Source organism: Pygoscelis adeliae, unplaced genomic scaffold (assembly GCF_000699105.1).
Source record: "Pygoscelis adeliae isolate BGI_AS28 unplaced genomic scaffold, ASM69910v1 Scaffold232, whole genome shotgun sequence".
In the NCBI taxonomy this organism is placed as follows: domain Eukaryota; kingdom Metazoa; phylum Chordata; class Aves; order Sphenisciformes; family Spheniscidae; genus Pygoscelis; species Pygoscelis adeliae.
This window is the reverse complement of record NW_008824473.1, coordinates 725,711-752,944: the sequence shown is the minus strand read 5'-3', so window position 1 is coordinate 752,944 and position 27,234 is coordinate 725,711. Positions and strand designations below refer to the sequence as shown.

General features: G+C 41.3%; 1 protein-coding gene across 1 annotated transcript in view; it reads left to right on the top strand.

The window, feature by feature from the left end:
* SLC17A8 (solute carrier family 17 (vesicular glutamate transporter), member 8) overlaps positions 1-27,234 on the top strand; it is a 29,776-nt gene that overhangs the window by 815 nt on the left and 1,727 nt on the right. The window contains exons 2-10 of the mRNA XM_009321340.1: positions 6,581-6,833; positions 9,700-9,818; positions 15,500-15,614; positions 16,081-16,168; positions 19,023-19,109; positions 20,032-20,171; positions 21,750-21,899; positions 24,175-24,307; positions 25,600-25,710. Of these exons, the coding sequence (XP_009319615.1) occupies positions 6,581-6,833; positions 9,700-9,818; positions 15,500-15,614; positions 16,081-16,168; positions 19,023-19,109; positions 20,032-20,171; positions 21,750-21,899; positions 24,175-24,307; positions 25,600-25,710 (1,196 nt within the window). The remainder of the gene's footprint in view (positions 1-6,580; positions 6,834-9,699; positions 9,819-15,499; positions 15,615-16,080; positions 16,169-19,022; positions 19,110-20,031; positions 20,172-21,749; positions 21,900-24,174; positions 24,308-25,599; positions 25,711-27,234) is intronic.

Below are 27,234 nucleotides of genomic sequence, written 5' to 3'. Positions count from 1 at the left end.
ATTTCTCATTTAAATGGAAGATTATTTCTATTAGTAATGGCCACTGACAACAGCTATTTGTGTAATCAATAGATGAGAGCCAGAGGGGTCAGTGGCATTTCTTGCATGCTTGATGTTAAGTGTTTTAAATCTTCGTATGGATTAGGCCAACATCTTAACTGAGTGTATTTTTAGTGACTGAATTGTATTTGCTTTCATATCCATCCCTTTACCTTCTTTTGGGAATGCTATTTTGAGTCCAGATATAGTTCTTGGCATATCTAAACATGCCTTTGATCACAAGAAAATGTGTAATAATTTACATGTGTTATACTACAGCATGTATATGCAAGAAAATAAGCACGTACACTTTTAAAGAAGTTACTAATATGCACTGGCAGATTGTCAGTTACGCTATTTCTATACCATGTGAACAGAGTATCTGTGTTCCACACAGTTTCAACTTACCTTTTCTTCATTTACAGTGTTATAGATGAAGTCTAACATTTTGCTTTTTTTACTTTTACAATACTCTATAGTAATTCCAGGGATTCTGTTTTTCTTTTAAAACATCAAGTTAAGTCATTTATTCAATCATAAATTCTCTTTGCTGTGGGCTCTGCTGGCCAATTTGACCAAATACATGTAGGGTTTGTATTTAGTGAGTACGTGATGTGGCAGTACACTGGGTTTGCTATGTGCAAATGGTATGAAAAGTTTAAATTATCCAGATTACTCTCCTCTTGTAGCCACATATCAAGGATGTCATGCTGGTTCCTACACAGTTGATAGTACCGGCATCCAACTTCAGCAACATTGCTACTGAATCAAACCAACCCAAATCTGAGTTGAGATACAAGAGAGTTTGCTGGACTTAATTATTTTCTGTTTTAAACATATGTATACCAGTGCCTTTCTTAGATGTACTGGCCAGTGGAGGAAATAATCCAAACGATAAAAGTTTTTTTACTATGTCTGCAACCAGATCTAAGTAAGAATTGCTGCAAGTTGAGCAGTCGCTTAGGAAATATGCAGTCATCATCTTTGAAGGTTTCTGTAAGGAAAGAAACATGCATGTTTTTAACTTGAACTTCATTCTCTACAGCTTAGCCTACAAACGAGAGCATACACTTCTATTTTTACATGATGGTACATATGTATATGTACCAGCTGCAACCTCGACTTTGCTCTTCACCCAATCCAATTGGCTTTAATATGGTGTAAATCAGCAAAGAATTTGGTTTCTCTTCTAGCGTTTGATAGGTGATTAATTATATTAATGCACATTCTTGACTAGGTCCCCGAGCGTGATTTCACTGACTGCCATGTGTTGATGGGGGATCAAAACTAGCAAAGTGGGTAGAAAAATACTTTTTAGCTTTGGAAAATATGACGAGTCTATGCCTTTGTACTGCATTTCCTCTGTCTTGCAAACAACAGAGCAGATCCAGAAGCCGGTGTCTGGCAAGACCAGCAGCCAGATACCGGCTGCTCCATAGCGGTTGTCCACAGACAAGTTCAAGTGCTGAAGCACAAGCGGCATAAAGCAACTTACTGCCTCCTCACAGGTGTGTAGCAACCTCAAATTATTTTGCGGGTGCTGCAAAACAAGAGTCTGCCCACAGGAGGTTACTTTAGGGAAGCTGGATCCTGGAAGGGGAGGCAAGGGGGACTGAACTGCTGAGACCCGAGAGGAGTCCTTTCTTTAGGCTGTTGCCAGCGGTTTCATTTGTGAGATCTTAGAAGATGTTTTAGAAAATGTTTTAGATGTTTTGTACAAAATATTTTTTTATGCAAAATTGGGTTTGTTCTTGATTAGTTAAATACAGCAAAAAAAAAAAAATTAGAGGATTCAAGTCTTGGGTGAATGGATATCAGAGCTGGGGCTCTGCAAGCCTTGTAAGTTTCCCAGAAAAGAAAGCTTTTCCTGCAGAGCTTCTTGGCATGCACAAACACTTTGGGTCTTCTGTGAACTTAGTGTAGTCAAAGAAAAATTCATGAACTAAAGTAAAATCTCAGGCTCTGCCTACTCTGAGGATTTCAGGACTCTTGGACCAGCTAACAACAACTGTGGGCTTACTGATGAAGTGGGAAGTGACTAAGTGGGTTACAACTCAATAATGTTACTGTTAATGCGAAAAGTCATATGGGCCATGTCACACGGCTGCTGTATGTAGTCTGGGCCCTGATAGGTGTAGTTCTGGCTGCTGCTGATGTTCATTGATGAATTAGACAGCCTAAACTGCTAAAAACTGCAACTTGAAGCTGGGCGATATACCCTTGCGTTGGACAGAGCTCCTCCGCCTGCGCTGGATCATAGCCTTAGCCCTCTCAAATTTTTCCTTTGCACACAAGTACAAAGAGTTCAATGCACCGCAAACCATGCAGCACTGTGAACACAATGTGAAGTGTCCAGACTCAGCTGGTCTGTGAGTCGTGCAAGGCCCCTTGTACAATGGTGTCAGTGCAAGGGCACAATATGCATGTGCAGCGCTGTGCTGCAGCACCCATTGGGCATCCCTCCAGTGCACTGGGGCTGTGCTGAGGAGAAACTGCGAGGTTGCCCTGCAGCCTGGGAGCGCAGCACCTGTGAGATGCAGTCCCATGGTGTGTACATTTGAGACATGCCATGAGTTTCATGCAAATACCATGCAGAAACCAGCTGGAGAGGTCCCATGCACTGAGCAACGTAAGAAGGTTTGCCTGTCTGTAGTGGGATTTTGTACCAATGCATCAATTGTAGGATTTGGTGTGGACAATTATCACCTGGGCAAATCCCCAGATAGTAAATGAGCTCTCAGAAGATTGTATCTGCTTTTGGATAAATTATATTTTTCAATAGTCAGTGTGTAGGTTTCTGAACTTATGCCAGGATGATCAGTAATTGTTGCATGTGATGACTGATGCTGGATTTGTAGGTGTGAGGTTTGAACATTGTGCATGATTGTGCTGCAGCTGCCTGTGAAAGACTGTAGTATCTGGTAAAAGGTATTCTAGAATGTGTTCTAACACGTGGCAAGTATCAACATTTGCCCATTATTGTAGAATCTATATGTTTTTAATCAAATGAAATGGTATGATTCTAGTCCACCTACTTCATCATTGGAAGAAATAACTAATTCCTATGCTAAAATCCCATAAATACAGATTTGTTAATGTATATGTGTTCTAGGGAATTTATTTATTACTGATAGGAATCTTTGAAATTTCCTTAATTCTTCCAAAATTCTGTATATGCCAGAGTAAAGTCATTCAATAAAGAAGAGAAATTTTGCATAGAGTTATTACAACATTTGGGCACAGAACATGGATGCAAATATCTTCAAATAGCTTAGCTCTTCTTACTTGCCAAGTGTTGTATGTTTGCTGAAAAAAGGAAACAGATTGATGTAAGGACTGAACATTTCCCTTGCAGCAAAACGCTCTCCTGCGTTAGTCAGATAATTAGAGGAGAGCCCTGGCTCTGAAGCAGTTTTCTTCTCAATCATTGGTGTACAAGTGAAAATTTTAGTGGCTCTACCAAAATATACAGATCAATTGGAAGATATATTTCTCATCTTTTCATGGAGTTGCCACACCTTCATTATATACCTGTTCAATAAAATAAGGCCAAAAAGCTAGGTCAAACACTGGCTCTGTGAATGTCTGCACTGCTAATGCTTCATTCCAGCTCCATTTTTGGACTGCTATTGCAAAATAGTTTGCTCCGAGACAAATCTGCTACAGAGGGGTTAACGTTAAGCTTTGGGGGTATGAAAAATACTGTGTGAATTTGGGGTCATGGATCAGTCCTCAACCTGCTTTTATTAATGAGTAGTTGAATACAATAGCAAAACAATTAGTTTCTCTGCAGAGGCAATGTTGGCCCGTAGTGCTAGTCCTGGCTCATCACTTTCAACACTGAATTTGGAGCAGAAGGATGTTTTCATGCCTATGTGAATTGACAGCCAGCTGAAAATGTCCATATCGGAACAGATGTTTTGGCTTTGCATGGTGTGTCTAATCGTTGCCAGCTGCCCAAAATAATGCACCAATTGAAGTCTAATGTCTCTCTTACAAATAGATAGCCTGGTAAAGGTATAAAAATTTGAAGACTTGTGCTTTGATTTAATTCAATCAGTATCTTAGATTATGTCAGAGGAAGACAATTAAATTACTTCTTTTGGTTTGTTAATAACTTTTTTGAGATGGCAGCAGTTCTAAAAAATAATTATTCAATTGTCTTTTCACTTCCTGAGGTCTTTATTTCTGATATTTTATTCAGTTTACACCTACCTATATATACAGCATGGGATATATGGTGTCTTTTTAAAGTGCCTGACTGCATTACTCCCTGTACTGTCATTTCCGTAACAAATGCTGTTTCCCTGCCAGTGAATCATAAGATCTCAATCACCTTCAATAACACCACAGTAATATCACATTTCCTGTGTTACCTTGCTTTAATGCAAAGTCTTCCCTCCAGCCTGACAATGAGCTAATGATCTAACTTTGCAGTTAGCACTGCTTTGAGCAAGGGGTTAAATCAAATAACCCCTGGAGTTCCCTTCTGGCCTAAAACACTCTGATTCTAGTGTTTTTTGGAAATGTGAGCTGGTGGACTGTGGCATGCTTTTTTTCTTGTTGCTTAGAATAAGGCTGGAGTAATGGTTTGATGATACGATGTAAAAAGGAGTAATATAGTAAATGATGCATCAGTTAGCCTGTAGCTGTAAAGCCTAGAAATGCTGAGACTTTTAAATGAAATTTCATATTGGAAAGTGAAATTTCATATGGCACCCCAGGAAGCCATACTTACCACCTATATTGGCAAAACCTTTAGTATAGAGTACTAGCTGTTAGATTATGGGTAATACATTAGATTTACAGCAACCGGTGAAAGCTGTGATTAAACAAACACTGTTCTCCCAAAAAACCCAACCAGCTACTGTGTAGGTCGGCCAGGTGTAGCCCATCCATATATGCTCTGGCAACATTTCTTTATAGCTGATTTTTATAGGGAAAACCGAAGTGCATTAGATTTCAAATACATTCAGCCAGATGTGTGAAAGAAGGAAATAAGTTGCTTCTTATCAGAAAAGAGCGAATGAAATAATTTCATCATCTTATATAGCAAGCTGGGCTTCCTTTAGATGAAGCAACTGTTCATATTTTTACAGTACTGAGAGTAACTCCATGGCAGACACAAAAGGAGCTGGATCCTGAGCTCACTGCTTCAGAGCAATGCCAAAACTGGAAGGTTTCATAATGTAACTGCTGATCGAGGCCATCCTTCAGTAAACACTTAACCTTAAGCTCATGGATAGTGTTCAGTGGGCTAGTCACGTATTCACAGCTAACCATGTGCTTAAGTGTTTCAGCGTGTCAGAAAACCCATATTCTGCATTTAAAACAAAGACATGGGAAGTTAATGTTAGGAAAGGAAGTATTTAACCGTGTTCAGTTCTTTCTGACCTCACCTTTTCTACCAGAGATATTCCCTGGTCCTACAGCACAGGATGTTAATATCTCCAATCAGACTGGGAGACCAAATTAATTTTTAATTGCACTGTCATGCAATTCCAGATAACATGGAAGTGCCATTTTGTTTAATATGAATCTCTCAACTAGGTTACTTCTAGGAAAAGGAAAGGCTGGATACGCAAAGCCAGAGGAGCTGCCTTCCTGTGTCAGCCGGTAGCTGGTGGGCAGCCTCTCACAGGCTGAAGTGGCTGGGTACCATTTGCCCCTATCCCGAGTAAATGGGAGAGCCTGCATCCCTGGTCCCTTCCCTCCCGGCTCCTCCCAAACATACTGCAGTTGCCACACCAAATTTGATACAGGCAAAGCCATCTCAGCCTCCGCTGCTGAGGAGTGGTGAATCAACAGCCCAGAAAGTCCCTGTCTTCCTTCAGATCTCATTTAATATTAAGTGTTTTAAACAAAAGTTCAACACGTTCAACAGTAGGAGTTGCGGGGGTTTGCTTTGCAATGACCTAAGCCCTTGTGGTGAGAGGATGTTTCAGAGAAGTGGGGACACGTGGCTTCAAATCCTTTCAGGCAGAGAAAGTCTGGGCCTGGGTCTTTTACATCTTAAGGAGGTGATTTGATGCCAGAGCCTCTTCTCTTCAGTATAGCTCTGATTTTTGTCTCACAAGTGAAAACAAATTCACAGGGAGTTTTGGGCTGAGCAAAACCATGCTTTGTACTGTATTTGCCCTTATCTTAAAACCTACTGCCAGCTTTGCTTAGTGGATCTAATTAGAAATTATGATGAATTTCTTCATATGTATATTTTCCTAACTACCTGCAGAATTTATCACAACAGAGCTCAATTTGGCTCTCATAATTATGCTCATGAATAGCCTGTGAACATTTTTCTAGCTAGCTGGCCGGCTAGGTGGCTTGGATTTACAAACTTCAGAGGCCGTTCATGAAAAAGTGCAGGCTATGCTAACCTTTCAAAGCCTGCCCAGCATTGACTCATACACAACCAAGAGACAAACGCCTCGCAAGGAGATGATTTAGCAGCTGACTGGAGCATGTAACTGCCCGTTTACATTTCAGCAAATTTTACTGAGACCGTAAGGCATTTTCATTTTCTGTTTCTTCATCCGTTTAGGAAAATTGATGGCACAAACGTAGAGGAGGATCACATTGAGCTGACAGAAGAGGGGCGGCCCGTGCAGGCAAGCACCCGCAAGCTGGCACCATGCGACTGCTACTGCTGCGGGCTGCCCAAGCGCTACATCATTGCCATAATGAGCGGCCTGGGCTTTTGCATCTCCTTCGGAATTAGGTGTAACCTGGGTGTTGCCATCGTGGAAATGGTGAACAATAACACTGTTTATGTTAATGGAAAACCAGAGCTGCAGGTGAGAAAACGTCTTCCTTTCTCTGTTCTGAGCAGACCCCATTGCAAAATCATCGAAGTGCCACATATAAAAGTAGTCTATATACATAGGTCAAAAACAGGGACACGTGAATCTGAATTCACATAGATGTGTAGGTGCTTAATTCCTATTTAGGTCTCTAAGTCACATTAAAAATCTGTAAGATCTGAGGATTTGCAATGTCATAGAGGATGCAAGTAGCAGAAATGAGAACTGAATTGACTTGCATGTCTATCAGGTCCCTGATCTTTCAGTCGTAGACAGGTTGTGTTGTGGTGGCAGAAGCTTTTACTATTTACTATCTCTCAGGGAAGCACGCTCTGATGCTGCTACAGAAGGAATGATTAATTGCTGTATGTAGCACTGCACTCACTCTATTGAGATCAGTAGGTGACTTTCAAGACCTTAAAGTAGTCACTGGCAATAAGACAACAGGTTTTTACAGGTTATTGACAATGTGGATTGCTGTCTAGAGGTACTTGGAGCTAGGTGCCAAGCTATTTTCAGATTTGCAGTAGATGGCATGTGTTTCACAGCAGATGCCTACAAACCTTTAACAATGTATCCAAGGAACTGCAGGTTCAATGCATATCTTAGTTTTCCCAGTCCTGCCTTGGTACATAGCTGTGATATCATGAGTCCCTTTATGGACTTTATGAACTTGAACCTCATTTACATTTGCTCTGCTTGTTGACTTATTTTTTGATACTGTCATTACAAATTATTCACAGAAATATTGACTCTTACCTGAGGATTCCCCATACACCTGAGGTCTAGGAGGAAAGCCACTATAGAAGGACAAAGTATCATCAGTCCCTCCTAGGGAACACAGGCTTCCTCCAGCCCATGAATACCCTTTGTTTCTCAGCACATTCCCTAAAATAAAACACATGTCCCAGAGAGGCAGATACCTTCTGTAGTGTTGCTAGAGGTGAATGAAAAGCTGTGCAATTATTCATCATCTTTTCTCCCAAATATTTTAACTTTTGGTACAAGAAATTTGCAGAACATGTCTATAGTAAATTTCCAAAGTTAAAAGAGTGTTTCTGATCAGACTCAATAAACCCTAGAAAGATTTACCAAAGTGAATGAAGAGTTTCCTAGTTCTTCCTCATCTGCAATCTCCTCTGACCAACTCCTGCTGCTTAGACTTGCTGCTGAATTTGTGTTTATTCAGTCTAATTCCTGCTCCCCAAGGTCCCGCTATGACTTTCTGGTTTATACTTCACGCTGTAGCAAGAGAAAGGATGTGCCTGCATAGGCTGGGAAGCTCAGAAGAGGTAGTTTGAGGAAATTTGGACACACTCATCTCACAAATCTCAAATTATTCTGTTTGGGCATGATACAGGAACTTCTTCCATGCCGCATGGTGTTTCTGCCTTCAGAAATTAAAATTACCTAGAAACTGAGCTGGAAATCGCTAGTCGAAAATTAGGTATTTAAAACGGAAATGTAACTCATCACAGGGAAGTGAGTCTCTTGTCAGAATGCATATTGATGGGGAGGGAAATCCTTTAGCCCTCTGTAAACATGCCTGGCTAATTAATGCCATCTTTCTCCCTGTATGTTAAATGAGGAGCTGTTTTTTAGTTTGCTTGTTTGGGAAAAAAAATCAACCTCCTGGTGAAAACTGGTTCTTCTTTCACACACAGAAAGTAATACAGAAAAAAGAGATGTTAAGGTTTATCACTCTAGTTTTCATTTTTCTTTAGTGTTTTAGTGACAATTTTAATTCAGAATCTAAAAGACATCTGTGCTACTTCCTCATATGATGCTTAGCCACCTTTCCGTGCCATGTGATTACCATAAAAATGATTATGAAGCAAAACATCATGGTTACTCTTTGCTCCAAAACAGCTCTTCTGAACTGAGGGTTCAAGGAGGAAAAGTTGACACTGATCACATTAATGTGATTATACTGTGCCAGGCCCTGTCTGATCTCTCAGAATGGAGGGCAGGAGGGGCATCTTGGATCCACCTTTCTTTTCTTCACTTCCTCTACGTTTTGCCCTGGGCTTTGGCTATTCCTCCTCTGAACAAAGTACGTCAAACAAGGTCATCAGAGAACAGGAATGTCCTTATTCAGGAAGAGCCTTGAGAAGACTGAAACTGCTTGGTATCCAAGGATGAGGTGTATGGTGAAAGCATTTCTCTTGGCTGCAGACATTTTTGGCTAGGAACCATCTATGACCAGCCTGTGGGTGGCCTTCTGTATCCAAATCCAGCCCGATGACTGGCATCACTTTTAATAAAAGGTAAACTAGTCAGCTAGCTAGTGCTACCTAGTTTTATTTCTAGATTGCCTTGTCTTCAGGTGTTACCCCCGACACCTCACACACACACCCCCTTTTCTACTCCCATGCCACTTAATGCAGATGGTGGATGGTCTGAGTTTGGCCCTGAAAAGGAGAACCATGGATAATACAGGACCAGCCTGACAAGCTGATCAACCCAAAGGACCTGAGCAACCTCCATAAACTTGGGGAAATGGGTATGTCCACTGAAAGGCATCAGGTCCTTGCTATAACACCGAGCACGTTTCAGGACTAAGCAGCCCAGGGGGAAGCAGTGACAAGTGGCAAAGATGAAGCTCCAGCATTAGCTGCCCTCTGGCTGAAACCTTTCCCCGTTCCTATCCACCCGACTGATAGCTAAGAGCAAAAGCAGTAATCTCACGTGGAAATTTGACATCCTTTTGCCTTAACTGGGGGGATTCAAGCTCAGCAACACCAGCGTAAAGAGACTGCCTTGATTTGGAGGATGAGTGACTTCTGTGTGACTTCCAAATAGTGGTTATCTTACAATAAGTATGCTTCATCTTACAGCATTTTTTCTGTTTCCTTTACAGAAAGCCCAATTCAACTGGGATCCAGAGACAGTGGGACTCATTCATGGCTCTTTTTTCTGGGGTTACATTGTGACACAAATTCCAGGAGGGTTCATCTCAAACAAATTGGCTGCTAACAGGTAAGAAAACAATAATCAAAAGAATTAAGCTTTACAGCTTGATGACTGTTTTACACTGTTTAAATGATGATTACCAAAATAGTGAATTAATGTGTTTCAGGAATACACATCTGAAACTGAACGTGCAGTATTTAGTCTATAACCAAAAATGGGCCTAGATTGCCATTATGTCTATTGCTGATTCTCCCAATTTAGCTTGTTAATCTCAAATATTTACACATTTCTTCTCGAAACAATAATGCTTTCTGGAGAGTGTTAGGAAAATCACACCTAATGCTTCAGGCAATGATAGTAGCATTTGTCTTTCAGAAGTTGCCTTAGTGCTTTTTAGCTCAACTTAACACCAAACAAAAATTTTCCAACAAAATTTTACTTTTCTCCTTTAAAAATTCCCTGTGGACTGAAGCTGGGCGTGTAGGAATTACAGAACTATTTATGTTCTGAAGACACAAATCCATCCTCATGCACATGGATATCCTCGCCATGGCTGGATACAGTACTGACTGTCTGTAATTAGGATTGCCTAGAACTTCTAATAGAGCCTCAAGATTTCTGTTTGGTGAACTACGAGCATCTATACAGATTTCTTCTATGCTCATTGTATTTGTGGGCTGATTTTTTTTTAATTCAACTGCTTTTGAAAATGGAAGTAAGAAAAGTAGCTAATTTTGCCAAACTTTGCTAACTTTGGTTTTGGGCTTTACTTCAAAAAGTCTTCAGAACTTGGAATATGATCACAACAGAGAGAGGGAGATTGTCTGAAAACAGCTGGTTGTGAATGAGCTCATGAGATGTGCATGTTAAGAGTGTTTGGGATCTAGAGATAAAAAAGATGGTTGGACCTCATTTCATTCTCTGCAAACAAGATGTGACTTATCTACAAACACTTCAGAATTGGAAAAGGTCTTTAAGGCTAGTTATATATTGTTTTGCCCCAAATCAAAGTACTTTGCTCTCTGCATTCTGCAAAGAGCTATAAGAGTTACAAGACTGCCTGGGAGTTCTTCCCACCTATAAGTCCTTATGGAAATGACTCCAGGACAGAGTCATCCCATAGAATTGCCCAGAAGTTGAGTCCCAACTCCCTTCTGTCCGTAGCCAAAAGTTACTCAGAGTTCAGTTTGCACTGCTTCTTCAACACTACTAGCATCCTCAATTATTCATTCCTCTACCACACAAAAGTGCCTAAGCAGAATATTTTTCCATTTGCCGAATAGGCCAAACAAATTAGCTAAGCTTAATCATTCCCCCAGCCTTTTTAGTCTTGCCACCAGCTTTTGCAGCAGGAGGGCCCTGAAACACAGATGTGCACACTGCTGGCTGAATAATTCAGCATATTATTTGTTTGGCTTTTGTTTCCTTAATTTTCTTGCAAACAGTAAAATCAACCATGTTTACACTGTAACTCAACGTATTCTGTCAGCTGACTACTTCGTTAGGTATGTGTTGTGCATATACACAGAAAGCTGTATTTCTGTCCCCATGAGACTTTCAGACTCGATCTAATACTATAATACAACATAAAATTATGGATTTGACTATCATAACTGGGTTTAGGAGTAGAATTTGCTGAGAAGCAAAAATATCCCAAAGGCTGGGCTCAAAGAGACTTTCTGTCTGTAGCAATAGGATTCACAGGTCTGGCTAACACCATGTTTTTCCGTTATTCCTTGTTTACCTAACCAATTTCAGCTTAGGTAGATTCACCAGTGGTGCCGAGTTTCTGTTTCAGAGGGGTTACTTGCTAAGACACAGGGCAGGAAACCAGGAGATCTGGGGCCAGGCTGTGAACCCATCCCCCCCGAGAAAGACAAATGTTTTCTTTTGTCCCAACTGCAGTCTGGCAATGAGATGTATTATTCTATCCTATTATTGACATTATAGATTTAGGTACCTTTGTCACCTGTTTAAATCCTGCTCAGCACAGTGCAACCTTGAACATACATGGACGCCTCCACCCTTTGCACTTCTCTAATGCAAATAGCAATCTGTAATAATGAGGGATTTAAATGGATCTCAGAACAGCTGGAAATATTGAGTGCTTTATGGTTATGCACAAAAACCATCTAACACCATGTAATTTGCTTTATACATTCGTCCAAATTTGTGTAGGTCTGCATTCCACCAAAAAGTTCATGAATCATTTAGTGACAATGTCCCTTTAACTTGCTGCTTATCCTCAAACAGGCATCCAAATGTAGTTTCATCATTGTTTGGTGGTGACAAGGATACACGAAACATAAGGCACCTCCTGATACCGGTTTTCAGTAACAGCACCTTGCTGGGCAGACGAGTCTGTCGCTGAAGAAGTCTGTTTTGATCCCGAAGTGGCAGCTGGCTGGGGATCACAGCAGCGAGGAGAGAAGAATACATCAATGAATTGAACAGAACTGGGATATTTTTAGTCATGGTGGGGACCAACATCTTTGGGATAAATGGCAGTGAACTGCTGGAAAGATGCTGGCTCTTTGTGGAAACACTACCCGCCCTCTTAAATAGTAGCAGAAGAGTGACTGGTTTTAACTCAGTATAAATGATGCATTTACAACCTAGGCATATTAAGAGTTGTTGCTAAATGAAGTAGCAGAGATTGGAAACTCAGTCTTCAGAGCTAGCTGTTTGGATAATTAAACGCCTTCTCTTTCTTATGTCTTATTCTTTCACGTGCTTACTAATTTACATGATTTGCTGTAGTTCCCCAAGACTGTCAATAGCATTATGGTAACAGACCTGATATTTCTGTTAGTGGCAAGGAAGCAAGGTGCAAAACTCTTCTTCACCAATCATAATAGAGAGCTAAGTAATACTTATTTCTCAGCTAAATGTTTACTTGGCTTTGAAAGCGGTCTCCTAAATGTCAAGATATGATCATAGGCTTTGTATTCCAGTTCAGATTTTCAGACCTCTTTCTATATAAATCTGTTCCTTTGTCACTTCCCTTCACCAGCCTACCCAGCCTCTTTGCTTTTGTGTTCATCTGTTGAATGCTTTCTTGTCATTCAGATTATGAGCTGTCTAGGCATGGACTGTTGTTTTTTTTAATAGGTGTAGAGAATTTAGACAAAACAGTCTTGATCTCTGACTGTAGATTCTTTGCACTATAATACTATCATTAATCCTACTGTGAATAGTAAGCCTAGATTCAAAAAATGAGGTGACATATATTTCCTGTAAATAAGTTTTCAAAAAGAGACTGAAATGGAAACAATTGAAACCTTTATTTAAAAAAAAAAAAAAAAAGAAGAAGAAAAGAATGGCAACAAAATGTTTTAAAAGTTTATGGTTTTAAAAGTTTATAAATATTTTGAAGTGGATGCATAATAATATCTGTGTATGCCTTTGGCAGAAAAATCAAAAGGGAGACAAATACTGCTGTTGTCCAAATCATATGATTTCAGATCAAATATCTGTCTAATACCATTCATATGTCAGAATGAAGCTTAATGTGTCTTTTTGAAATGCCACATGCATAACAAGACAATTCAAAACTTGTTAAATGTCACAGAATTTGAATAGTCTGAAAAAGGAACATGAATGATGGTCCACAAACAGCAGCATGCTGCTAGCTAACAGCGTAGCTAGGAGTTGAGGGCCTTTAACAAAAAGGACTGCTTTATTCTCAGCGTGTCACCTTGAGTCTCGGAGCAAGACAGGGCAGCTTTGGGCTGACCTCCCATCTCCTAAGTGTTGTGGTCCCCAGGGCCACCAACTGCTGCAACTTTCTATCTGCAGAATGAAAGATCTCCAACACAAAGGCAGTCTGTTGAATTGCAGACAACACAAAGAAGACAGTAAACTACTGAGGATTAGCAGTAATCCATTCAATGTAAATGGTGCTTGGCAGTTGTGGAGAACTCCTACTGCCAGTTCTGATATTTTTCAGTGCTGTAGCAGGATCTTAGAGGGGATCCTCATGTATATCAGCTTCCACAGATGCTGGGTTAATGAACTCTTGATATTCAGAGTTCATGACACTGCTATTGAACCCCATTCATTGCACAGAAAGGAAACCTGAGGCTTCAGATACATGAAATCTAATCAATCAAGCACAGCTTATTCTTACTAATCATAGAATCATAGAACCATTTAGGTTGAAAAAAAACCCTTAAGATCGTTAGTCCAGCCCTAAACCATGTCCCTAAGCACCACGTATACTCACCTTCTAAAAGCCTCCGGGGACGGTGACTCAACCACTTCCCTGGGCAGCCTGTTCCAGTGCTTGACAACCCTTCCAGTGAAGAAATCTTCCCTAATATCCAACCTAAACCTCCCCTGGCCCATCCTGAGGCTGTTTCCAATTGTCCTATCACTTGCTACTTGGGAAAAGAGACCGACACCCACCTCGCCACAACCTCCTTTCAGGTAGTTGTAGAGAGCGATAAGGTCTGCCCTCAGCCTCCTTTCCTCCAGACTAAACAACCCCAGGTCCCTCAGCCGCTCCTCACAGGACCTGTTCTCTAGACTCTTCACCAGCTTCCTTGCTCTTCTTTGGACGTGCTCCAGCACCTCAGTGTCTTTCTTGTAGTCAGGGGCCCGAAACCAAACAGTAGTTTGGTAGTCGAGGTGCGGCCTCACCAGTGCCGAGTACAAAGGGACAATCACTTCCCTGCTCCTGCTGGCCACGCTATTTCTGATCCAAGCCAGGATGCTATTGGCCGCCTTGGCCACCTGGGCACACTGCTGGCTCATATTCAGCCAGCTGTCAACCAACACCCCCAGGTCCTTTTCCGCTGGGCAGCTTTCCAGCCACTCTTCCCTAAGCTTCTAGTGTTGCATGGGGTTGTTGTGACCCAAGTGCAGGACCCGACACTTAGGCTTCTTGAATCTCATACAATTGGCCTCATCCCATCATTCCAGACTGTCCAGATCCCTCTGTAGAGCCTTCCTAATAGTGGTAATTTCAATGGTTGTTCCAACCAGTTGTTCCCAGTTTCTTTCTTGGTTTCCAGTGGTGTTTTCCATGGTGCAGCAACCTCAGTTTTCAAATGAGCTCCCCAGATACTCTTTTACATTGGGCGAACCCATCCCCACGTGCATTTAGAGCCTCGACTGACTTGTGCCCAGCTGCAGCAAGTGCTCTTCCCAAGCAGTGTAACAAAATGTTTATATCATGTTTCTCACAGAAGCTGTCTTGTAGAAATGCCCCTTCTATGTCACAATCACAAAGGATATTTGTAGCTGTTATTTAGAGAAGTGATGCTGGAAAGGAGTTGACCTTAAGCAGCCCTGTTACACATTTTAGCAGCAGCATGTGGAACTAACCAGCACACTCCCATGTTTCAGAGAGGCACTTAAACCAGACTTTACCTGATCTAAGTTAAACCCTATTGATCTAACAGAATTTAAGTACTTCCCAGGATAGGAATCCTTCTTTCAGGTGATGACTCATATAAACAGCTTAGCCTCCAGTACCAACACCCATGTCTATTCCTGTGATACAAATTAAAACCCAGCACCTTTCTTTAACTATGTATAAAACTCTGTTCCATTCAGAGAAGAAAATGTATTGACCATATGGATCAATAAAAGGTCCCCCTTTTGCCAATAAGGGGACTTTACAAGTATTTGGATTGGTGAGATGGTGGTATGTGAGATTGTCTCTGTGACTGTACCTGAGAACAGCATCACTTCTGAAAAGTAGGCAATAATTATATTCCCTTTCATGTTACTTTTTTCCATAGGGTATTTGGAGCAGCTATCTTTCTAACATCTACACTGAACATGGTCATCCCTTCTGCAGCAAGAGTGCATTATGGCTGTGTGATGTTTGTAAGGATTCTGCAAGGTCTGGTGGAGGTAGGAGCACTCACCATTTTGGTCCTTTCATACATCATTTGTTTTTGGACATTTGGCTTTAAAAAATCATAAGATCTTTTGGTCAGGTTTTCTGCTCAATCTACATTTTTACTTGTTGCTTGGATGACAATTTTTTAATCGTACCGATTTATATTTTTAAGTTTACTTAAAAGGAAATAAAAACTTTAGGTTTCTGGCGCTGCAGGTTGAGGTATTTTAGTTTCCTTGTGCCATCCACTGCATGTACTAAACAGTATTTTTACCCCAGAACACATTGCCATTTAAGCAATTATCCAAATTATTTTGACATCTTCATATCCAAACAACAGAGCTCTTCCAGGCTTACTTAACATTTCCTGCATCATTCCACGGTGACAAACAGCTAGACAGGTTGGACAATATCAGCAACTGCTTGAAGTAGGAATGCAGTGAAAGCAAATCACATGATGTGTGAAATGTCTGCCAGGGCGTCACCTACCCAGCCTGCCACGGGATGTGGAGTAAGTGGGCTCCTCCACTGGAGAGAAGCAGGTTGGCCACCACATCGTTCTGTGGTAAGTTGATAGGCTTATATGGTTTAGGTAAGTACATATTCCTATTAGACATATTTTATTCAGTTAATGATTTAAAAGAGAAATTCAAACCCTCTGCCCTTTGCTGTACCTCCCACATACCCCTTTGGCTTGTACTCTGAGCTCAGGAACCTGAGAGTCTTTTTGTTTAATATGTCACCATTTTACCATTTAAAGCCAACCCTCAGAATGACTCTCATAGTAAACTAAAATGGGTCTAGAGGTGTCAGATGAAAGAAATCACACCTTTTGGGTTTTTTTCCATTTGCTCCATCTTTAGGGATTCCATTTATTACACGTACTGAATTGACTCTCCTAATCAAGCATGCACTTAAAAAATTATTTTGAAAGGACTTGAGTACTTTAGGCTGGCTGCTCAATATACTGCAGTGGAGGTGATGTAACTTGTTGCCACTGGCTGTTCTGCTTTACTCTGTTTTCAATTATGATCAGGCTTGTACTTTGCTCTCTTCTCTGGGTCCCTTTCCAATGCTGACAGCTGGCCTTCTGGAAGATGGCTTGTGGGAAATTTCGGAAGACTTCGGAGGGAGGAACTCAGTGGAAAAATGGGAGAAATCAAACTGTCTCATTCCCTTTGGAATGTTTCTAGCCTCTGCCAAGAGCCTTAAACCTTGTTATGAAGCAGGGAGCAGGAAAAATACTAAGGTTTTACACCTTTTTCTTCAAGGAAGATGCCCTCTTTTCGCTTACAGCCATACTAATGAAAAGGAAAAAAAAAAAAAAAAAAGGGTTTTCTACTTCTAATTCCATCCTCTGGGTAGCAGTTTTTGAAAAGAGGTGCCACAGGTCACTCTGTGCTACCACAGTTTCTTGCCAGAAGAGAGTACTGTGAGTGTCACACCTGTCTGGCCCTTTCCCAGGTCTAGTTTCAGCTGTCCCTTCCTCATACACTCTCCTACCTAACGTCTTCATCTTCTTCTAGTAACCCTGCAATCTTCAATTATCCTCTAATTCCAGGCAAAACTGTGGATATTATTATCTCCTTACCAGCTCCAGGCTGGATTTGGGTAGATGGCTAAATGTAAGGAAGATAAGGCATAAGCCAAATGTACTCCCTCTGCTTTCGTACCCTAAAAGGTCCAGATATGCAGAGTGTAGAGAAGGAATCTATTATCTCAAATGCACTGTGTTGGCAGGGAAGCAAAAGGCCCTGCTTGTTAATTCACTCTGTAATTTCCCATCCTCTAAGACACCCTCATCATCTGTATTTGGTGTGTCACTTCCCCTTTGTAACAGGGTAATTGGACTGGTGAGTGGATGTCTAAAAATGCTGAAGAAAAATCAGAAATAGTAGGACTTTGAAGAGTAAACAGTTGCAAAAGGTGGAAGAGAAAACAATGAAAAAAAAATGCAGGTGGTGGGGTAAAGCCAGCTGAAGATGAATGTCTGAGAGAGAATATTCAATAGAAAATGTAAAAGTCACACGAAAAAAGTCTGTCCATCAGCAGTGGAACTGGAATGCTAGGGAAAAATATAGCACTAAAATACAGGAGAAAGGGTAAAAGGAGGAGTGAAACAACAGAACAAAAGCAGCTTTTCATATTATGGGAATTTTATTTTTGCTACAGATGACTCCAGGATTTAATGATTATTTAGGTGTTTTTATTTTCTGTGGAAGAACAGACCAAAAAAGAAGCCTCTCCACCCTCAGTGCTCTCTCCTTGAAATCCTAGCACCGGGTATGGAAAGATCCATCCTGCAGCTCAGCACCCATTTTAGTGGCTACAGATCACCAATTCTTGCACTTGAAAGGTGCACAGGAACAGTGGAAAAATTAGGAAACTCCATGTTAACCAGGTTCCTGGTTTCTCTGACTGTATTCTTGCCTGGGGCTTTGCTATTGCTGTAGGAAAAATGAATTACAATTACACAGAGATGAGGGAGAAGGGTCACTGTGAACCATCATAGAGAACTATTTGCTAATGAGTAGAGCATTAACAAATGTTCATTAACAAAGTATGTAATACTCTCAAAACCGCAAGTATCTCATTTCCTAGAATAATTCAAAGCAACATTTCTCACATGTGAAGCCACTGGCACCATCTTGCACTGAAACCAAGTGTCCAGATTGCATGAATTCTCCCTAGGGTCTTCATAGAAATTCCTTTCCAAGCACTTAAATTCTCATCTCTTTCTACAAGTCAGTAGGAAATGTATTTCACCAGTATTATGTATTTCACCAGTATTATATATTTCCCAATCAGAAACCTTGGCACACACCACTTTTTTATCCTTTTTTTCCCCTGTCAACTTTTGCCTATTTATTCCAGCTGTTTGTTCATGCCGCTGATACAAACTAAACATGGTTAAACAGACTCAGGGTTGGTCTGAACAACCCCTCCACTAGCAGCACTTGTGGGGTCATGCAGCTAGGGCCACGACAAGAGTCTCCCAGCATATTTGCAACCATCAGGATTTCTGACACCAAGAAGGCTTCAGAAATTTGGGCCATTAGCTTCTCCGGAGCTCACTTTGTATGCCACGGGGTTAGGTGGGATTCCCCACTTCAGTGCATACAGCTTATGCCCGTGTGGCGGTTCACCATCAGTTTCAGCTTTGCGAATCCCATTTACCTACAGGGCATAGCCCTTCTAGCCGCAAAATGAGACCCATGATCCCACAGCAGTGAGGGCTAGTCCTTCCTACCACCCCAAGCTAAATTTTTCGGTAGCCATCCCATTCCTCACGTTCACAAGAAATCGTGGTGCCAATCAGCCAGAGGCGTTCCTCCAGTTCTGCCCCCATAAGCACCTGTGCTGGAGGCCGGGCTCCCCTATCATAGCTGACATGTTTTCTTAATCCTTTTTCTCCTCAGGGTCTTATGCAGGTGCAGTGGTCGCCATGCCACTGGCAGGTGTGCTGGTACAGTATATAGGATGGTCATCAGTCTTTTATATTTACGGTGAGTTGCTTAACATAAAGGATCTCTGTGACTAGACTGGTACTGCCAGCAGTTTTGTTAAACCTGTTTAACAAGTAGGGATCAAAGTTGTTTTGGTGAATGAAGAGGTTGCAAATGGGTATTCCAATTTATTCCCTACTTATTGCAGCTTCTGAAAGCTTTTATTTTGTAATCATCTGTTGTAAAATGTTTTAAAATTGTAATGACCAGGCTACAGCCCATGGTCACCCAGTGACAGGGTTGGATGCAGTTGCAAAGGTTGCTCTGTAGCACAAACACTCACATGGTCCGTGTCCCGGAGCACACGCTAACAGTGAATGCTACAGCATGTGCTGATGATGAGGAGCTGAAAGCCTCTGAAACCTTCTGCCCTGAGACATCTGCCCCATGCTGCCCACCCTCGGTTAAAAGCAGTGCCACCTTTACAAGGTGGTCCCATCACACAGGTACGGCCTTATTGCTGATCTGTGGTGCCTCGTGCTTCCCCTCGCGGTACGTGGCAGAGCTCGCTCAAATGCAGCCTTGCACATCAGCAACCCAGTTAAGATGGGTTTTCTCTGGAGACACAGAATGCACCACAAGATTTGCCATCACAACCTGACTGTGAAGTTCTTTTACGCAGACTGTGACCATGTTATGACCGGTGTGCTTTTTTCCTTCCCCAGGTCCCACATAAAGCTTTGGTTCTGCCTTTTCTCTGCCCCACGCATATCACGTAATACAAGTGACAAAATGCTCAAACACTTTGCAAGCAGGCATATAATATACACAGTTAGTGATCATATTTTCTTACTTCCCTCGGCATATTTTCTACACAGATTTGGTTTAATTGGCTCTTGAAACAAACTTCAAGGCCTGCAGATGCTGAAGTGTGGCTTTACTGTTTTTTTAAAACCGAGCTTTGTTTTTCCTGCCTCTCCAGGAATGTTTGGGATTGTTTGGTACGTGTTCTGGCTGCTTAATGCCTATGAGAGCCCTGCTGCACATCCAACAATAACCAATGAAGAAAGAATATATATAGAAACAAGTATCGGAGAAGGAGCCAGCCTAGCTAGTGCCAGTGTAAGTAAAAAAAGGCTTTTCTGGTTATAATTTGTGAGCACTTTACACAATATCAGTGTATGACTGGATGGATACTATTAGCTGCATAAAGGCAGCAGAACTATTTGCTGTTGATATTTAGGGGCTTTTCCTTTTACGAAAATTACAGGATCAGGCTCATGCAGCTGGACAGGACGAGTTCAGCAACAGGCAAAACACATACTGCTGTTTCAGCTCTCAGTTTATAGGGCCTCCCTAATCTAGGGAGGGGAAGGCATTGGGGAGAGAGGGGGAACCACACACTCTGATCTCCTGCTCTTGAGCAACTATCATGTTTGTTCTAAAAAATATTAATGGAAATAGCTAAATAAGAAACTGGCTGCAGATGTTAAATTATCCAGTTGCCTTTTGAGCTCTTATCAAGGATGATTGAAATTCTGAAAGCTTGAGAACAGGGTTTCTGCCCTCCTCACTCTCACAACAGCTCAGCTCATTATTTTAAGACTTCTCTCCTCTCTCTGAAAGGATCCTGGAAGATCCTGGAAACTTAAAACTAAAACCTATTTTCCCACCAAACTTCTCTCCATTTCCTTAGATAATTCATTTTTGCTAGTGGTGAAAAAAAAAGCTGTTTCTTTGATAAACTCTTCTTTCTTGGCTTTTACTCTAGAACGTTCTGGAGCAAAATAACTCCAAACTCTTTTCTCTACATGTTTTGTGTAATAGCCTTGCTGAGAGTATAAAGTACCAGACTCTCCTTTTGGGCATGCTCCTGAAGTTTGGCTGAACTCACTCAGGTCTTGGCTGGAGACACACACACTCATTCCAGGTCATGGTTTTCCCCTTGCTGTACAGTGGCTCTACTGCAGAGGACATTAGTACCACCACCATGTGTTCACACACGACCACAGGCATACAATTGCCTGTAGAACACAACTACCATTTTAAAAAAAAAGGAGAATGTCAATGTATATTGCCATAGTTGCATATTTCAGCTTCTGATTTGAATTCTCTTGTAAGTGAATAAGGCTCTGAAGTGGTTTTTTGTGCCTGCTGTCTGGAGTATTGAGTCATAAATAGAAACTGGAAATGCCAAAAGCAAGTTATAGAAATTAAATCCTCTACCACAGATTTTTTTGCTGAATGAAACGGATTGGGTTGAAGCAGGTAGCTGCCTGTTGCTGCGCTACCACGTATTTCTTAGCTTGGATAATCCTTTTGACACAATCCTTTCAGTGGAATATCTCAAACTGCATCATGCCAAAAAGTGGGGAACGGCACAAGGTTTTCTCTAGTTTTCTTTGATTCTTTTATTGATCCTGTTATCCCAATAGCAGGATTCCAGAAGACCTTGTGTAATTTCAGTAAGTAGAGCAATAATAGTACAGTAGTCATCTTAAAAATCCTAACTATTCTAAGAAAGTTTCTCTACTTGTCTTTTGCCAATAACCCAGGAGATATCTTTCACTTGCATTGTAAGTGATTTGCAGTGTAAATTTGATGCAATGTACTGGATAGTCCTGATACTAAAAGATACTGCGCTCTTTATTCTGCCTTCTGCCTACTCAAAAATGCCTTCAATTTTATTTTTTTTCCTAGAAATTTAGTACTCCCTGGAAGAGATTTTTCACTTCAATGCCAGTTTATGCAATCATTGTGGCAAACTTTTGCAGAAGCTGGACCTTCTATTTGCTCCTTATAAGTCAGCCTGCTTACTTTGAAGAAGTCTTTGGGTTTGCAATAAGCAAGGTAAATGTCTGAGGTGAAGCAGTGACCTTCAGACCTCACCCTAGGAGATGAAGAGCACTTGAAGATCCCCAGATCTCTCTGGAGTCATTACAGTAGATTATTCACACTAGTTGGGATGACATACTTCCGGTGATCTGATAGAAATAAAAGCTTGCTAGCATCAAATTATTAGCAAAAGGAAAGAACTGAAAAGTTGTTTTGGGAGTTGACTAAAAAAAAAAATCATGAAAACCACAAGGTAAGTAAATAGAAATGCACATTTTGTTTAGTGCTGGCAGTTTAGAATTACTTGCCAGTTAATTTTTATCCTCTTTTTTTTATTTCATTACTTTTCATTGACAATGAGGGGTCAAATTCCGTATGGATTGATATTTCCTGCCACTGCCACTTCATTAAAGCCAGTATTGTTACACTTCCTCTTCAGAGCATACATGAGGACTTCAGAATATTTGTTCCAGAAAAGTTTTCCCAACATTCCTTTAGAAAAACTACTTGCTATATTGTAAATAATTTTCAAGCAAGTGTAATCCTGCAAACTGATAACAAACAACGTCATTATCTGTGTGGTCTGGGAGCACCAGTGTGCCCAGGTTCTGCAATGCTGTCGTAGCAATGACACTCTGAATGGCCAAGCGCAGCATGGAGATGAAGAACAGCGGTATTAAGACAAAATAGGTTTGTTTATTCTGAATTGCCTTTCATAAATGCTAGAGTTGCACCTCTGTGTACCTCACTAGTTAAAAACTAATGTAAAACTGACTCAGTGTCAATGTAAGGAGGTTGAACATCCTAAAAAATAAACTCAAACTTCTCACTAAATTACTTCTTCAAAGAAAAGCTTCTAGAAGGTGACATACTGCACTAAAACTTCGCTAAATAGTCTTTTCACATATCTGGGATAAGCACCAGAGCTAACAGAAACAGTAATAACCCTTTGGCAGAAAATTCACCAAGGGGAAGTCACACTTGACCAACTTGATAAACTTCTATGATGAAATGACTGACCTGGTAGAGAGGCAGAGAGCAGTGGTTATTGTCTACCTAGACTTCAGTAAGGCCTTTGATACCGTCTCCTGTAAGATCCCCACAGACAAGCCATTGATGTATGGGCTGGTTGAGCAGACAGTGAGGTGGATTGAAAACTGGCTGAATGGCCAGGTCCAGAGGGTGGTGATCAGTAGCATGAAGTCTAGTTGGAGGCCAGTAACTAGCAGTGCACCGCAGGGGTCAATACTGGTTCTGATCCTGTTTGACATCTTCATTAATGATCTGGATGATGGGGCTGAGGTTACCCTCAGCAAGTTTTCAGATGACACAAAACTGGGAGGAGAGGCCGATATGCCAAAAGGTTGTGCTGCCATCCAGAGGGACCTCGACAGGCTAGAGAAATGTGCTAACAGGAACCTCATGAAGTTCAACAAGGGGAAGTGCAAAGTCCTGCACGTGGGGAGGAACAAGCTCATGCACCAGTACATGCTGCAGGGCCATCCATCTGGAAAGCAGCTTTGCAGAAAAGGACCTTGGGGTCCTGGTGGACACCAGGTTGAACATGAGCCAGCAATGTGCCCTTGCAGTAAAGAAGGTGAATGGTATCTTGCGCCGCATTAGGCAAAGTATTGCCAGCAGGTAGAGGAAGGTGATCTTTCCCCTCTACACAGCACTGATGAGGCCATACCTGGAGTACTGTGTCCAGTTCTGGGCTCCCTAGTGCAAGAGAGACATGGACATACTGGAGAGAGTCCAATGAAGGTCCTCAAAGATGATTAAGGAACTGGAGCCTCTCCAGTTCCTATGAGGAAAGGCTGAGAGAGCTGGGACTGTTTAGCCTGGAGAAGAGAAGGTTCAGGGGGGATCTCATCAACGTATACAAATACCTGATGGGAAGGTGCGAAGAAGACAGAGCCAGGCTCTTCTCCGTAGTGCCCAGTTACAGGACCAGAGGCAAAGGGCACATTCTGAAACACAGGAGGTCCCATCTGAACATCAGGAAACACTTTTTTACTCTGAGGGTGACTGAGGACTTGCACAGGTTGCCAAGAGAGGTTGTGGAGTCTCCATCCTAAGGTCACTCCATCCTAAGGTCACCCAGGTCTTGGTTGCAGATTCTGTTGGAGGAAAGGTCTGCAATCCTCCCACACAAGGATCCAGGATAAAAATTTGTCCAATGGGGGGCCGGGTGGGAGGAAGAGGTGAAGAAAAGGTATGGTCCCTATTCTCTTCCCCCTAAATCCTGAGGGAGGACATGAGCAGTAAGCACTCATTTGTCTAATTGCAGGTTGGCCTTTTGTCGGCAGTTCCTCACATGGTCATGACAATCATCGTACCCATTGGAGGGCAGCTAGCTGACTTCTTACGGAGCAGGAAGATTTTAACCACTACCACTGTAAGGAAGGTCATGAATTGTGGAGGTACTATTGGATTCTGAAAATACAATATTTCAATTGTGTGCTGCAGTTGATGCAAATATCATAGTTTGGTCCATGTTTAATTGTAACAAGAGACAAATTAGTCCAGATTGCATTTGCAGCTGGTTAATCTGAAGCATTTAATGGAGAGCTGATTTTAGACGTCCTCATGGAATAAATCCTTATTCATATGAGCATGCTTTTAAAAAGGAAGGAGGCAAGAAGCTTGGTTAATAATTAAAAGGATAATAGGGACTGGCCCAGAAGATGAGTGTGATCAAATAGGCCTCATCCTGCAAACTTGTACAGACAAAGTTAACCATGTACCGTGGTGCTGGAGAGATCCTTTCCCAGTGGATACAGCCTTGCAATAACTGGCCATGTTCCTGCGTGCTACTTCCAGCAGAACCCACTGGCAAGTTTAGGCTGGAAGGGTTGGGTAAAAAAACCAGACGGGGGACAAACAGACTCATTTTACTCAGCACAAAATAATTTGTTTCCAGTTCAGTCACTGAACTGAAAAATCAATGACATCTACATGTAAGGAAGATACTAAATTAGAGCAAAAATTTCAAGCCAGATAGCCTGTGGAGTCGCTCTCCTCTGCCAGTTCCTGGCTTACATTATCTATGGACAGCACAGGCTGCCTGAAATAGAGATGCCTGCAGTCAGAGATGCCATGCAGCTTGGCTACGCATCTTCACAAAGGATTCTCAGAGTCATTGTGTTTTCAGGGTATATTTTCATTGTCATTAAAAAAAAAAAAACCCAGAAGGATTGTAATGTTACATACTAGAAAATGTTAATTTGCAGTAATGGCAGAGACTGGAAGTTCCCTGTGATGTTCAAGTCTGTCCTATTTTGTTGGTGGCACACTTATCTGAAACATGCTCTTGTACTCTATTTGCCAAGAACATCTCAAATCACTACAACCATGAGAAATTGAAGGCAAGAAGTATTTTTCTCCTTTCCCTGCCACGTTTGTGTGTTTGTGAATTTTTCAATGCTTTGCACAGAGTCACTTTCTCATAGTTTCCCTGTACTGCTCAGTGAGTTAATGTCACCAACTGCTTGGGTCATTTACACAGCAATGAAGAGAAAAAAGTATATTCTTGAACAATAAATATTCAAATATTTCTGTGAATCCACAAAGCTGCGAAGTATGTTCAAGAATAGCTGTAAGATACGAAAGAATTTTGTCTCGTTTTAAGTTGCTATTCTGGCTAGACCTTATTGGTATCTCTGTGACTAATAGTAATTTGAATGTAATTTATTCCTATGTGTTTCATTTGAAGGCTTTGGGATGGAAGCAACCTTGCTTTTGGTGGTTGGTTATTCTCATACAAAAGGTGTGGCTATTTCCTTTCTGGTGTTAGCAGTAGGCTTCAGTGGCTTTGCAATTTCAGGTAAGAATTAATCTTATTATTGGTTTTACTATTAGTGATAAACGTGATGTTGTTATCCTCACTGTTGTTACTGTCATCATTTCTATTATTCTGTTTTCTCTTAATGTGGCTGCTTATGGGGTATTCCCTATTTCTTCCCACATTGGAAATAATTTACTTCAGTATCTATGAAACGTGTGGCACATCATAGGACGTGAAGCTTTGAAAGAACCTGCTCTTTATTGATTCCAGTTTACATCAGCTTTGTGCTGTTATTTTCTAATATACTTTTACTCTGTCAGCCACCTTTTCTTCTTGCATAAACAGTATCCTTAAAAGGAGAGAGAGAATTACTCTGGAATGAATAGTTGCTCAAAGGCTATCTGTTGCAGTCCCACTCCCAGCCCTAGCTGCCCATTTCTGCTTTCTAGGTCAGTCCTCTCTCTGTTGTGTCCTATAACCAGCCCTTCTTCAGAACAGGTGTTTCTAACACTTTCATGGGTCTCAACAGTCTCAGACTGAGTTTTGTAGCTCCACCAAGTACCATCATTATTAAAAAAAAACCCTTTTGTTATGAAGATGGAAGGCCATCAGCTAGCAGACTGCCAAGAAGATGGATCTATTGAGCAAAACTGACCACCAAAGTAACTGCTGGTCTTCAGTTGTTTCAGTATTATGCAGATGGGAAGTAGTTTTGCTACTCAGTTATGAGGTGCTTGCATAGCAGGACATTTCAATCAATAAATTTTTATTGCAGGATTTTCCCAGTACTCAACTTTTTACTGTATTTAATCCCATGGACTTGGAATTCATCATCCTTTCTTGTAATCAGCCATAGCTCATATAACTAATTTTCATTATCTAAAGCAAGATAATTTCTGAGCTGATTTTTACTATGTGTTTTTATTTCTTAATAAAATATGTACCCAGAAGATACGCTATAGTAAAGGTAATTATTTTTCCTACTGGTTTATATTCTGGTTTTTTATTATGTTGTTAAACTGTTACTTAAAGTACTGGAAAACATGTATTAAAAAACACTACTACTTAAATAAAAAGATATCAGACATTTGACAAACATAAGGCATTCCTTCCTTAATTAAAAATGTTTGCTGAGTGCATTGTTTCAGTATGAGAAGATGGGAAGCACAGATACTTTAAATGAGGCCAAAACAAACTGTATTTTCTATATAGCATGATCCCCATAGGTGAGGAAAAAAGAGGTTTTGAAAAAGAATAAAGAGTTGCAACATATCTTCCATCTTTATCACCAAGAAAATGTGAGACCTGGACAAGCTCGAGAAGTGGGCCTGTGTGAACCTCATGAGGTTTAACAAGGCCAAGGGCAAGGTCCTGCACCTGGGTTGGTGCCACCCCTGGCATCAATACAGGCTGGGGGATGAAGGGATTGAGAGCAGCCCTGCCGAGCAGCACTTGGGGGCACCGGGGGATGAAAAGCCGGACATGAGCCAGCAATGTGCGCTCGCAGCCCAGAAGGCCAACCGTATCCTGGGCTGGATCCAAAGCAGCGAGGCCAGCAGGTAG